The sequence below is a fragment of the Rhinichthys klamathensis genome, unplaced genomic scaffold (assembly GCF_029890125.1).
Source record: "Rhinichthys klamathensis goyatoka isolate OS25496 unplaced genomic scaffold, OSU_Roscu_1.1 h1tg000087l_1, whole genome shotgun sequence".
Lineage (NCBI taxonomy): Eukaryota > Metazoa > Chordata > Actinopteri > Cypriniformes > Leuciscidae > Rhinichthys > Rhinichthys klamathensis.
In genome coordinates this window covers 2,505,978-2,520,687 of record NW_026606627.1, presented here as the reverse complement: position 1 = coordinate 2,520,687, position 14,710 = coordinate 2,505,978, and the positions used below count along the sequence as shown (strand labels likewise).

At 40.0% G+C, this 14,710-nt stretch overlaps 1 protein-coding gene across 1 annotated transcript; it reads left to right on the top strand.

Annotated features, from left to right (window-relative positions):
* Positions 1-5,991: 5,991 nt before the first annotated feature.
* Positions 5,992-14,710, top strand: popdc3 (popeye domain containing 3). Its single transcript, XM_056251653.1, has 3 exons — positions 5,992-6,555; positions 14,037-14,145; positions 14,221-14,710. The coding sequence occupies exons 1-3, from the start codon at positions 6,056-6,058 to the stop codon at positions 14,512-14,514; spliced, it is 903 nt and encodes a 300-aa protein (XP_056107628.1). The 5' UTR covers positions 5,992-6,055; the 3' UTR covers positions 14,515-14,710.

The following is a 14,710-nucleotide window of genomic DNA, read 5'->3' as shown; positions in this document are numbered from 1 at the left end:
TAAGTCCACTAAAGGAGGGAGGGCGTTCTCACATTTAGCTCCTAAACTCTGGAATAGCCTTCCTGATACTGTTCGTGGCTCAGACTCGCTCTCCCAGTTCAAAACTAGATTAAAGACGCATCTCTTCAGCCAAGCATTCACATAATGCTTACCTTTTATACCACTGTTGAATCAGATCGAATGCATTAATATTATGAACAGCAGCTACGCTAATTATTTCCCATCTGCTTTTCTGCTGTTATCTCGGGACGCTAGTCCCGAGGTAAATAGCGTTCATCAGCTCCAGTTTGTATCCAGCCTCTCACGGAGACTTCTGATGCCCCAACGCCTGCGATGAGACGACTCGACGCCTGTGAAGAGACGACTCAACGCCGGCGATATGTTATGCCCTAAATTAATACATGATGATTAACTAACTATATTCTTCTATGTACATTTCTGAAATGCACTTTCTGTAAAGCTGCTTTGAAACAATATGTATTGTGAAAAGCGCTATACAAATAAATTTGAATTGAATTGAATTAAATGCGTCTCTATTGCACGCATTGTTTATCGTACAATTTATACGCGAAAATGAGTTTTTACGTGCATATGATACGCATAGGGTTTAGTAGTGGTGTGGGGTGCGTGTGTATTTCACGCAATAAAGTGCGTATCAAATGCACGCGAAAACTGCGTATCATGCACGTAAAAACTCATTTTTGCGTATAAATTGCACGATAAACACAACGCGTGCTATAGAGATGGATTTTCATGAGATCAGGCTGACACAGCACAACAGACTTTGCGCGTGTACAAATGCACGTTACAGCATGTGTGTGTGTTTTTCAGAGTTCCTCAGCCTCCTCGTCTCGTGGTTTTAGGTGCCTCGGCACATCTCACCTGACTGCATCATCTAGGCCTCAGGATGGTTCCACAAAGAACTGTCTGCACACACAATACGATTTACTTCAAACTACAGATTTGACTTGACATACAGCAAAAGACACTGCATCTATTTGGGTCTCATTAGTTTATCCAGGATGGACCTAAAAAAAACTTTCTCTGAAAATCTGTAACTTTACAGTTCATTAAACATTTTTAACACAGCTAACTCAACATTATTATTTTTTTAATCTTCACACTGTATAGCCAGAGGACTATCACAGAAGTATTTAGGAAATGAATGACACACTACAGTATGTCTGTTTAAAGCTGCTTTGTATTGCTCTATAAATGTCCAAAAATGATGTGCATTTTGCTTGTAGTTTTGTGTTAATAAAAATGTAATCCATTACATCTCATAATTCAGTTGAATTCATTTTGTATTGTGTAATTTAGTACAAAAATCTATTTTTTATAGCCTGTAAGTTTTGGTTCACTCATTTTATTGCATTGAATGTTATTGTATTGAATGATGTTCTGTTTTAAGAAATAATTATGACATAAATCATATGAATTAGTACAAAATGACATGCATGTAAATACAAATTATTCCTTATTGCTTAATAACAAATGACTTAACGTTGCAAAACATACCTGAAAATGCAATTTCTTTCATTAATCAGAATAAAAATACAAGATTATTATATGAATTAAGGGGTTTGATTGATTACATTAAGATTTGTGATTCCGTATTTTTATTACACTGTTCTGTAATCAAGGCTAGACAACCAATTAATATTTATACTAAGTACACACAAAACATAGCTAACATTCTGTAATTTATTTAAAAGGATAAACTGTTAATAAGAAAAATAGTAATAAACACAACTTAACATTATTACATGGTTCTTTTAATAACAAAACTTGTACACCATATTGCGCTGATTATTGCGATAAAAATAATGACATAATTATGATTGCATTTCGAATCGCTGTGAATACGGTAAGGCAGTATAAGCTCAGGTAAACCCAAGGGGGTAATCCATCGACCGGAAGTTGAAGCCGGCCGGGTACCGCCATCTTGTAGCAGAACTTCACTTGCGTTAGCATTTCCATTGACTCCCATTCATTTTTGCGTCACTTTGACAGCGAATAACTTTACATCTGAGGCGTTTAAAGACTCCATTTGTCCATTATTTATTTCTAAAGAAACACGACAATGTATAAAGGGCTCCATTACCTTCTATGTTACACTATGGCCCCGTAGAAACAGATTTAGTAAAAATAGGCTAACGATTGCGTCATAACCACTCGACTCTCTGTCGCGCTGTACAGAAATGACCGTACAGACAGGAGGAGAAGCTCGCAGGCAATCGGGGGGACGTCCCGTCAAGGGAGAAGCCCATAGATAATGAGTCCATAAAAGCAACGGAATTCTTACTCCTGCTCACTCACACCAAAGAACTCTTTGCTCAAGTTCCCCGTCTCTGCAAGATTAACGTTGGCAGTTTTCACGCACAGCTACTAGAAGATTAACGTCTGTCAGACAGGTTGCTCACGTCATCAAGCTTAGTTTGGGTCGGTCTGAGTCTGCGCGTCAGGAACGGAAGTGCTCAAAAATCACTAAAAATGGGCTTCAACTGTCTCAACTGAGTTCCAATGAGATCGCTCTGTCCATTTCTTTTACTGTCTATGGGTAAACCTCAGCTAGCACGATCATCCGATAGCTGTATGCTATGCTACTATGTAAGCTAACTTTAAAAAACACAAAGAACGAGAAATGTTTAAATTTACAATCTATAGCTTCGGTTATATACTAGTTTATGAAACATATAAGTTAAAAAAACATTAATGACTCGTTATAACGTAGTTCAAACGTCTTCTATAATAAAGTGCTTTTCTCTGATTTGTAACCAGGCACTAAAACGATTACCCATAAAACGTGCTTTGAACCAATCGGATTGCTGGGGTCCTTAGCTGGGACTCAACACTTCAGTGGGACCCAATACTTCAACACACCGGCAACTTCCGTCTATGGTCCTGTCCCAAATGGCACACTCCGGACTTGTGGACTTCCTCAGAGTCCACACTTCGGTGACGTCATGTAGTGCAGGCCTATAGGGCCCTCAGCGCGAGTCCGCGAGGGCGCATTGAGAGGTATTTTTGGGACAGACTCGATCGTCACGCCGGAAACAGGAAGACGGTCTGGTTGTTGTTATGGACAGGAGCTGCAGGTTCGGGGAAATATGCTGCCTATTGTTGTTGTGTTTACATATGACTCAGTAAAGCCCGGACATACTGTTCTATTTATTTAATGAATCATAATGCGATCGTATTATTCAGCTCGCTATTATTAGCCTATGTTTGAGACATCAACCACTGGTCGATGATCATAATGTTTGTATAACCTTGTCATAAAAACCGTAATGATAATTACACTTAAATATTTTCTTCTCAGCCATGTTAACAATTGTCCGTGAGCGAAATCTCCTCCCATCCGTCGTCTGATTGGCCTTTTGCAAGGATTTCTGGGTAGTTAAAGTGCGTGGAGCCTGCATCTATGCGGGCTTCGCGGAAGACCGCTTCAACGGTACACAGGGGGCGCTGCTGAGCACACTTCAGAGCGTTAAAATGCTAAATGGGACGGCCTACGGACTCGTAGACTCGGCGAGCACGCGCAATTTAAGTCCAGTCCGAAAGTCCGCATGAAGTGCGCCATTTGGGACAGGGCCTAGAACAGGGCTTCTGTTCTGCTACTGCCGCCAGACTCAGCAAACCGTACGTTCTAAGCAAGGGGGTAATCCATCCGCCGGAAACTGAAGCCTCCCGGGGGCCGCCATTGGCTAGCAAGCCTTCTCCTGCTGTTAGCATTCCATTGACTCCCATTCATTTTGGCGTCACTTTGACAGTGAATAACTTTACATCTGAGGCGTCCAAAGACTCCATTTGTCCATTATTTATTTCTAAAGAAACACGACAATGTATAAAAGGCTCCATTACCTTGTATCTTGCATTATGGCCCCGTAGAAGCAGTTTTTGTAAAAATAGGCTAACGATTGCGTCATAACGAATCGACTCTCCGTGGCACAGTAGAGAAATTACCGTATAGACAGGAGGAGAAGCTCGCAGGCATTCGGGGGACGTGGAGGTATAAAGTCCGATAAAGTCGAGGGAGAAGCCCATAGAGAGTCATAAAGCTGATCCTGCTGCTGCTCATGGACAGCTAATACTCACTCTCTCCGTCTGACTCCTGAGATTCGGAAGGGAATTATTCCCTTAATAATTGCAGTACGCCTGGCGATCAGCTTTTAACGGGCTTCAATTTTCTCCGTTGAAATCAATGGGGTCGCTGTGTCCATTTCTTTTACTGTCTATGGTTCTAAGCTGTTCACACCAAGCGTGCCGCACAAGCCCTGAAAAGTGAAGCCAAAGCGTCTCGATCGCCCCCCGGTGGCCGGTCCTAGTATAGGTCATAAACCCCCCCATGTTATTCAACCAACTAAACAATTAAATTACACTTCAAATATCGTTATTCCAAAGATGATTTCTGTCATTAACGATAGTTTTTATCACGCTGATGTAATTTCAAGTGTTTGTTTTTAAAATAAGTTTGTTTTTAGTTAGTTATTTGGTGCGGTGCTGTGACGTCATGATTGACAACTGTGATTGACAGGTTCTCTGAGCAAAGTAGTCACTGAAGCACCAACAGACTTTTTTTTTCGGGATCTTCAGAGGACTGAGGAGTTTGGAGCTTTAAATTTAATATATAAATTTCAATAATTTATTTTTAAAAAAGTGCCGGAGCGTGTGCTGGCGATTGATTCTGCGAGAGTGGGGGCGGGGCCTTGATTTCGCGGCTTTACTTCCTGCTCACTATCCCACCATAATCGGGATACTGGCGGCTTCACTTCTGACCAATGGAAGAGAGCGAAGGGGCGTCGTCCATCTTTTTTTACAGTCTATGGTTCATACCTGTTACATGAAAGCATGTACTCTCACCTTCAGCTAAAATGCAGAAAGAGGGAGCAACAAAGGAGATTAGCGACTTGCAGAGTCAGCCAGGGAGGGCATCGGCGACACTCTCAACTGAAGGAGCTACTGTACCACTACCATCTCCACTTCTCCAGGTCTCGGCTCTAAATAATGGTCATCTCAACTCTTGTCACCAATACATGGAAGCATCTACATCTGGTGTGTTTGTTTGGGTTGATTGTTTGTGTCTCAGAAATCACGGACTGCACCTTTAAAGCTACAAAAGTGATTCAGTCAAGAGCAGTGAGTGATTTTCTCTTCATCTTTTGTTCTTTAATTAGCTTTAATGACACAGACAGCAGCAATAATTATTAGGCTGCTGTCACTTTAAGACCTGACGCACATGACACAGACCACAAATCCCATTTTCTCCCAGCCCTTTACGTTAATTTAAGACTTTTTAACTAATTTAAGCGTGCTTGCGAGGACACTGTGATGTGTGTCACATTGAGCCGCATTGAGTTTTTGCGAATGGTAAAAAGCACTTGAATGAATGATTGGCTGATCAGGACAGGCTTACTTGCAAAACATCCTCGCTCGCTTCTCGGAGCTGGACATCTAGCCTGATCCTGTAACTCTGCTTTAGAATACATTTTCATGTTTGTTCATGTTGACAAATGGAACCTTGTAAACTTTTAGGCAACCTATATTTTTAACGTGTTAAACTGAAAATATTATGCAAAGAAAAAACGTGTTATTTTTAACAGCCTTATAACTTCACTGCTACATAATAATAGTAGTGATTGAACAATGTCATATAATCGGCTTTTCTGTATTTCAGCTGATTTAATTCATGCCATCATACTAAAATTAGATATAATGTTCCAAAAGTATTCACAACTTAGATCTCAAGCAGGGATTTCGGGAGAAACACATCCCAGACTCACACACACACACACACACACACACACACTCGAACTATGACAACTGAGAACTTGAAGTCCATTACGTTTCCAAAACTGCGCAAGTAAAACTATCCTGTGTGTGTCTGCAGGCTCGAGTGTGTGTGTGTGTGTGTGTTCACAGCAGATCCCATCTCAGAGAGAGAGAGAGAGGGAGAGAGAGAGAGAGAGAGAGAGGGGGGAGAGAGAGAGAGAGAGAGGGAGAGAGGGAGAGGTTGAGGAATATACAGCGCGCGTGTTGATTCTTCTTTCCCGTCATGGATCCTTTGACTCATTTCCCAGAGAATAACGCGACCGAGTCTCTGGAGTATCCAGTGTGCTCAGAATGGAAGGAACATCCCGAAGGATCAATGTTTCACCTCGCTCATATCCTGCTGGTTTTAGGGTTCATGGGAGGCAGTGGCTTTTATGGACTACTCTACATGTTCTGCTTCTTGTCGTTGGGGTTTTTGTGCTGCTCGATCTGGTCGTGGTCCGACCCGTGCACGAGCGACTCGTTCTCGTGGACCTTCGCTCTCTTCGCCTTAAGTCTCGCGCAGCTCGTGCACGTGTCCTACCGACTGCGAAGAGTCACTTTCGAGAAGGAGTTCCAGAATCTCTACGATTACATGTTCAAAAAGCTGGGGGTGTCCTTAATTCACTTTGGGAAGATCGTTGAGTGTTGTGAGGGCGATATCCACACTATAGATAAAGAGCAATGCTTCGCCATAGAGGGCAAAACCCCGATCGACAAACTCTCAGTTCTGGTCTCAGGCAGGTGAGTATTAAAGGAGTAGTTCACTTAAAAATGAAAATTAGCCCATGATTTACTCACCGTCAAGTCACATGACTTTCTTCTTTTAGGCAAATACAATCAAGTTATATTATTAAACAACACCCTGACTTTTTATGATCTACAAAACAGACAGTCACAAAAACAATAACATCCCCTATTTAGTGTAATATTAGTGAAATAGACCAAATTCTATATTTAAACAACACCAAAACACAAAATATTAAGTTTCTGATCATAGGCGGAGGGTGAACCAACACCATGAGGATATGCGCTTCCCCTTTAAAACATTTACTAGGCTATATGCAGGATTTGACATGGCAGAAAGCTCGCAAAGAGCGCCTATTTTATTATCTTTAAAAAGCGGTTATACAACTTCATCGCGATCTCACAAAGTTCCTAGGCTATCAGTAAAGCTGATACACAATAATGCCTTTGCATAGCCTAACTGCTTATTATAACGAGAGGATTTGCACGCGCGTAGAACTAATCCACTCACCGCTCAAAACACCGGAGTTTAGCCAATATTCTTTTATTACGGAGAAAACGGCATTTAGACCAGCATTTATGGACAGCTTATCCCTCTAAAAGCAATCAGAAGTATATGGAAGCTTGTTTTCGCCACGGAATAAAAAAAAAAAAAGATAATTGCGACTTTTTATCTAATGCCCCCCCTCCCCCCCCCCCCCCCTTGGCGACGGGCCTGACCCTGACGCTTCCGAGCATATTGCAACCACCAGATTGAAGCTCAAAAAAGTGCATCTATCCATGATAAAAGTGCATCTGTCCATCATAAAAGTGCATCTATCCATCATAAAAGTGCATCTATCCATCATAAAAGTGCATCTATCCATCATAAAAGTGCATCTGTCCATCATAAAAGTGCATCTATCCATCATAAAAGTGCATCTGTCCATCATAAAAGTGCATCTGTCCATCATAAAAGTGCATCTGTCCATCATAAAAGTGCATCTGTCCATCATAAAAGTGCATCTATCCATCATAAAAGTGCATCTGTCCATCATAAAAGTGCATCTGTCCATCATAAAAGTGCATCTGTCCATCATAAAAGTGCATCTGTCCATCATAAAAGTGCATCTGTCCATCATAAAAGTGCATCTATCCATCATAAAAGTGCATCTATCCATCATAAAAGTGCATCTGTCCATCATAAAAGTGCATCTGTCCATCATAAAAGTGCATCTGTCCATCATAAAAGTGCATCTATCCATCATAAAAGTGCATCTGTCCATCATAAAAGTGCATCTGTCCATCATAAAAGTGCATCTGTCCATCATAAAAGTGCATCTATCCATCATAAAAGTGCATCTGTCCATCATAAAAGTGCATCTATCCATCATAAAAGTGCATCTGTCCATCATAAAAGTGCATCTGTCCATCATAAAAGTGCATCTGTCCATCATAAAAGTGCATCTGTCCATCATAAAAGTGCATCTATCCATCATAAAAGTGCATCTGTCCATCATAAAAGTGCATCTGTCCATCATAAAAGTGCATCTGTCCATCATAAAAGTGCATCTATCCATCATAAAAGTGCATCTGTCCATCATAAAAGTGCATCTATCCATCATAAAAGTGCATCTGTCCATGATAAAAGTGGATCTATCCATCATAAAAGTGCATCTATCCATCATAAAAGTGCATCTGTCCATCATAAAAGTGCATCTGTCCATCATAAAAGTGCATCTATCCATCATAAAAGTGCATCTGTCCATGATAAAAGTGGATATATCCATCATAAAAGTGCATCTATCCATCATAAAAGTGCGCATCTATCCGTCATAAAAGTGCGTCTATCCATCATAAAAGTGCATCTATCCGTCATAAAAGTGCATCTATCCATCATAAAAGTGCATCTATCCATCATAAAAGTGCATCTATCCGTCATAAAAGTGCATCTATCCATCATAAAAGTGCATCTATCCATCATAAAAGTGCATCTATCCATCATAAAAGTGCATCTGTCCATCATAAAAGTGCATCTATCCATCATAAAAGTGCATCTGTCCATCATAAAAGTGCATCTGTCCATCATAAAAGTGCATCTGTCCATCATAAAAGTGCATCTGTCCATCATAAAAGTGCATCTATCCATCATAAAAGTGCATCTGTCCATCATAAAAGTGCATCTGTCCATCATAAAAGTGCATCTGTCCATCATAAAAGTGCATCTGTCCATCATAAAAGTGCATCTGTCCATCATAAAAGTGCATCTATCCATCATAAAAGTGCATCTATCCATCATAAAAGTGCATCTGTCCATCATAAAAGTGCATCTGTCCATCATAAAAGTGCATCTATCCATCATAAAAGTGCATCTGTCCATCATAAAAGTGCATCTGTCCATCATAAAAGTGCATCTGTCCATCATAAAAGTGCATCTATCCATCATAAAAGTGCATCTGTCCATCATAAAAGTGCATCTATCCATCATAAAAGTGCATCTGTCCATCATAAAAGTGCATCTGTCCATCATAAAAGTGCATCTGTCCATCATAAAAGTGCATCTGTCCATCATAAAAGTGCATCTATCCATCATAAAAGTGCATCTGTCCATCATAAAAGTGCATCTGTCCATCATAAAAGTGCATCTGTCCATCATAAAAGTGCATCTATCCATCATAAAAGTGCATCTGTCCATCATAAAAGTGCATCTATCCATCATAAAAGTGCATCTGTCCATGATAAAAGTGGATCTATCCATCATAAAAGTGCATCTATCCATCATAAAAGTGCATCTGTCCATCATAAAAGTGCATCTGTCCATCATAAAAGTGCATCTATCCATCATAAAAGTGCATCTGTCCATGATAAAAGTGGATATATCCATCATAAAAGTGCATCTATCCATCATAAAAGTGCGCATCTATCCGTCATAAAAGTGCGTCTATCCATCATAAAAGTGCATCTATCCGTCATAAAAGTGCATCTATCCATCATAAAAGTGCATCTATCCATCATAAAAGTGCATCTATCCGTCATAAAAGTGCATCTATCCATCATAAAAGTGCATCTATCCATCATAAAAGTGCATCTATCCATCATAAAAGTGCATCTGTCCATCATAAAAGTGCATCTATCCATCATAAAAGTGCATCTGTCCATCATAAAAGTGCATCTGTCCATCATAAAAGTGCATCTGTCCATGATAAAAGGCTGCCATTATAAAGCTTGAAAAAAAAAACAGGACATTTTTTAATATAACTCTGATTGTATTCGTCTGAAAGAAGAAAGTCATATACACGGATGGCTTGAGACCGAGTAAATCATGGGGTAATTTTCATTTTAAAGTGAACTACTCCTTTAAGATACTTCTGACTGTATGTAGGGGTGTTCGATATTGACAAAAAATGATATATTCATATTTTCTGGGATTTTATCGATAACAATAATTAGACTATATTTTGCTGAGTGTGTGTATTATTTATTGGTACTTTGGCAGGTTAAGGACTTCTGTGAACAGAGATCCTGAAGTGTTTGATATTCTTCATATTGTGTGCGCTGGTCAGTTCAGAGCAGTGACAGAAATCATCTTTTCCAATAAGTTTAAATTGCTTTTTTTTAACCTTTTATATGATTTTTTTGTAACCTTTTTAAAGCCATAAAAAAAAAAAAAAAAAAAAAGTATGCATCATATTTTGTCAAATTCTTACATTTAATCAGTTAAAACACAATAGGACTGTTACCACTCAACCCAGAAAGCAACATAGTGTACTGTAGTGTCGGCCCAGATGTAGCCCGGATCTGGGCTGTGTGGACTCCACGTGTACCAGATGTGGCCCGGATCTGGGAAAAGAAATCAGTATCAACAAAGTTCATCTTTGCAATGCACAGAAGCATTTCCACAGACTGTTTAATGACATGAATGCATTTAACCTGCAGTTACACATGCATAATGTTTTGATGTTTTAAACATAAAACGTTGAATATTGATATGATAAAAAAAAAAATCATAAAAGTGAAATTAAAACCGCCAGTAGATGGCAGCAAGTCACTGTTAATGAGTGAGTCATTGAGTTTCAACCGATTCATTCAAACCACGGCTGAGTAGGGCTGTCACTTTTGTGAAAAAATCCTGTTCGATTTTTGAGACATAAGTGTTCATTGAATCGATTGTAAAATCGATTTTCCATGTCTAAAGACGTTTCCATTTTCATCACCAAATACAGGCAAATCCACGGACACCCAACAGGCATTAGGACGAACGTAAAGAGGGCGCTTGAGACCTATGCTTGAGACGCGGAAGTCAGCAATATTTCTGATGATTTATTGGCGTGAAGTTTCATGCACAATGACAAACAGAAATTAACACCCTCCAACCCACCAAATGCGGGTAAAAATGAACTTTGGCGGGTAACGCTGTCAAATCACGAGCCAATCCGGCGTATTTCTTACTCACTTTCTTTGCTGGGGAAGTTCGTGTAAGCCAAATCTGCGCAAATACGCAACTCGTGAGTCCTCATGATATATTAAATACAGCGTATTGAGCAGAATCTGCTCATTTCTGGCTTACTTGAACACACACGTCACTACGCAACAAATAACGGATCATTCACTCAGTAATGAAACAGAGACACAAAACAGTCCATGTCTTTGTTTGGAACTATTTTGAGATGGTCCTCACTGCAGAACACGAAATCCAGGGGGAGGAGTCCTGCCTCCCAACTCCTCCCACCTTACAAATACCTAAAGCTACCCATCTCCACCCCCTGATCCCTAACCCCACCCCTAATCCTACCCATCTCCACCCCTTAGATCTGGATCCAACTCCGCCCCCTGGATCTCGTGTACTGCAATGAGGTGCTACTGACTTTTCATTGGTGAAATAGAGCAAAAACAGGTGATATTGTGTCAAGAATGTAAGTCACTTAATATTAACTTCTTGTTTATTGAACTGTTGGATAAAATTAATAACATATTAATCATGCTGATACTATTTGGAGAAAAAACGGCACTCTTTTTGTGATCTTGATTAACTATATTAAATTATATAAATATATAAAGAGGTATTTTTGCCCCCTTATCTTGAATATTCTGTGCAGTTAAATGCATTTTAATAGACTAAATCGCGCAGTGAATGCGTGCGCTCTAAATGCGCAAGCACGAACCATACTAGACTACATTATGTAGTGTATGCGTGCGCGCTCTAGGTGTGTTTCTATGGAGCTAGAAATGTGTCTTTATTACATGCGAGAAAATAAATGATCTGAGAGAAAAAAAAAAGTTTGAGAGAAAAAGTTATCACACTGATAGCAAAAAAGCATTTCATGAGAGAAAAAATTATATTTGAGAGAAAAAGTTTTCATATCAATAGCAAAAAAATAATATTTGAGACTAAAAAAAGTTTTGAGATAAAGTATTTTCTCATAGAACATAAAAAAATATAAATTTGAAATTGTTAAAATTATTTCTGAGAAAAAAAATCTCTCTCAAAATACTTTGAAAAAAAATCTTAAATATATATTTTTTGCTATCAGTGTGAAAACATTTTCTAAAAAAAAAAAAAGTGTTTCTCTCAAACCACTTTTCTTTGCTCTCAATGCAATTTTTTGCTCTCATGTCAGGATTTTGCTTTCGCTGTGAAAATTGTGTCATGGGCGGGGCCACGTTCTTTTTTTCCTATTGGAACGTTCCTATTGGCCAGTCGGGTGAGCATCGTCTTGTCTTGGGAGTCGAACTGAATCATTACACCATTGTTCGGTTCACCTAGATAGATGCCTCCTCTGCCTTTAGATTCTCTGCCCGAGCCTGAGGTCGGGCCGAAATTTCCCGTCACTATCCTCGGGCCGGGCCGGGCCGGGCCGGGCCTTTGATCTAGAGACGTGCACTCCCAACGCAATAGAGTGCGGCGCGGGACTAGATTTGATGGCCGAGTGCGAGCGCGGGCGCGGGCTGTAATGCTCTCACTCTGTGTGTGAGGGTTCAGGGAGAATAAAACGATTCGTGGGACTCCCGCAAACTAGAAATATCTATGAATAAAACATAAAAACGAATACATTTTTATTCATCTGTTGCAGAAAAGCAACAAGAACAACTAAAACAAAATACAAATGATTTACAGGCCAGAGTTTCGTTTTATAACATGTTTGCAGCGTTGAGCGATGTAGCCAATCACAGACATATGTGTTGATTTCTTGAACGCAATGGCCAATCAGAAGCATTTAAGATAGACTCCCCTCACCGCTTTAATAACAAATAATTTATCAGTGAGCATTTATGGTGATGTGTATGATGGCGACACGTAGGCTAACTTGAAAGTATTTGGTCTTTTGGAGGTGCAGAACAGAGGAGGAGGAGGAGAAAGTAACATAGAAAGTAGTTGAGAACGTCAGTCATAACGTCCCATGTATTAAAATGGCCGGGTTTAAATCGGGCTCGGGCTCATAATTATAGTTAATGTGTCAGGCCGGGCTCGGACACAACGTGCACAGCTCGGGTAGGGTCGGGCTTGATTTTTTGGGCCCGATCTAAGCTCTAAGTTGAGCACGGAAACTCCAATGTTTGGGTAAGGTGATGACACACACAACTGGATGTTAGCTGGCTGAGCAAGTTCAGCATCACTGAAGATTAAACATTAAAAATAGCACTCATATTCATGAATGAATGTGTATTATATTATTAGCTTGCTAACCGCTAGTAAAGCTTAATTATTAATTAGCCATCATGCTAGGTAAACTTGCATGAGTGCTATTTTTTAATGTTTAATCTTCAGTGATGCTGAACTTGCTCAGCCAGCAACCCATCGAGTTGTGTGTGTGTGTCATCATTTTACCCAAACTTTGGAGTGTCTGTGCTCAACTAAGGCAGAGGAGGCATCTATCTACGACGGTGAACCGAACGCGAACAATGGTGTAATGATTCAGTTCGACTCCCAAGACAAGACGATGCTCACCCGACTGGCCAATAGGAACGTTCCAATAGGAAAAAAAGAACGTGGCCCCGCCCATGACACAATTTTCACAGCGAAAGCAAAATCCTGACACGAGAGCAAAAAAAATGCATTGAGAGCAAAGAAAAGCGGTTTGAGAGAAACACTTTTTTTTTTAGAGAAAATGTTTTCACACTGATAGCAAAAAATATATATTTAAGATTTTTTTCAAAGTATTTTGAGAGAGATTTTTTTCTCAGAAATAATTTTAAAAATGTCAAATTTATATTTTTTTATGTTCTATGAGAAAATACTTTCTCTCAAAACTTTTTTTAGTCTCAAATATTATTTTTTCTCTCATGAAATGCTTTTTTTGCTATCAGTGTGATAACTTTTTCTCTCAAACTTTTTTTTTTCTCTCAGATCATTTATTTTCTCGCATGTAATAAAGACACATTTCTAGCTCCATATGTTTCTGTAAAGGATACATACTCGATAATGTCACATCGCTCATTGTTAAAACAACTATAGCATATTATAGTAGATGATATATATCGCACATCTCTCTCCACAATAGGATCCGGGTGACGGTGAACGGGGAGTTTTTGCACTTCATCCATCCATTTCAGTTCCTGGACTCCCCAGAGTGGGACTCCCTCAGACCCTCAGAAGAAGGATTTTTCCAGGTGAATGATTATTAAATAGCTCATATTATGCGTTCCCGCTGTGTGGTGTGTAACGGGCCGTGTTGTGTTGTTCAGGTGACGTTGCGAGCGGACACGCGCTCCAGGTTCGTGTCGTGGCGAAGGAAGAAGCTCTACCTGCTGTTCGCGCGCCACCGCTACATCGCCAAGATCTTCGCGCTGCTCGTGCGCAACGACATCGCGGAGAAACTCTTCTCTCTGAACGACAGGGCCTTCGACGCGCGCGGGTTCCGCTACGATCTGCGGTTACCGAGCTTCTGTCACGCGCCAGAGCCGGCTGGAGAACACACGAGTGAATCCCGTCGAGTGCTGGAAGAGAGTGAAGCCAAACCGGCGGAGAGAGACTCGTGAGAAGCGCGCACCACATGTCTACTCTTAATCGATTGTCATTATTAATTTCTGCCATTTATTGTTTTGTTTTGTTTTTTAATCTTGAATGCACTTGGGATGTTTTCCCCCAAAAATCTTGTCCTTGTGGTTTATTGTTTAGATTGTGTCTCAGAAATCACGTACTGCACCTTTAAATCTACAAAAGTGATTCAGTCAA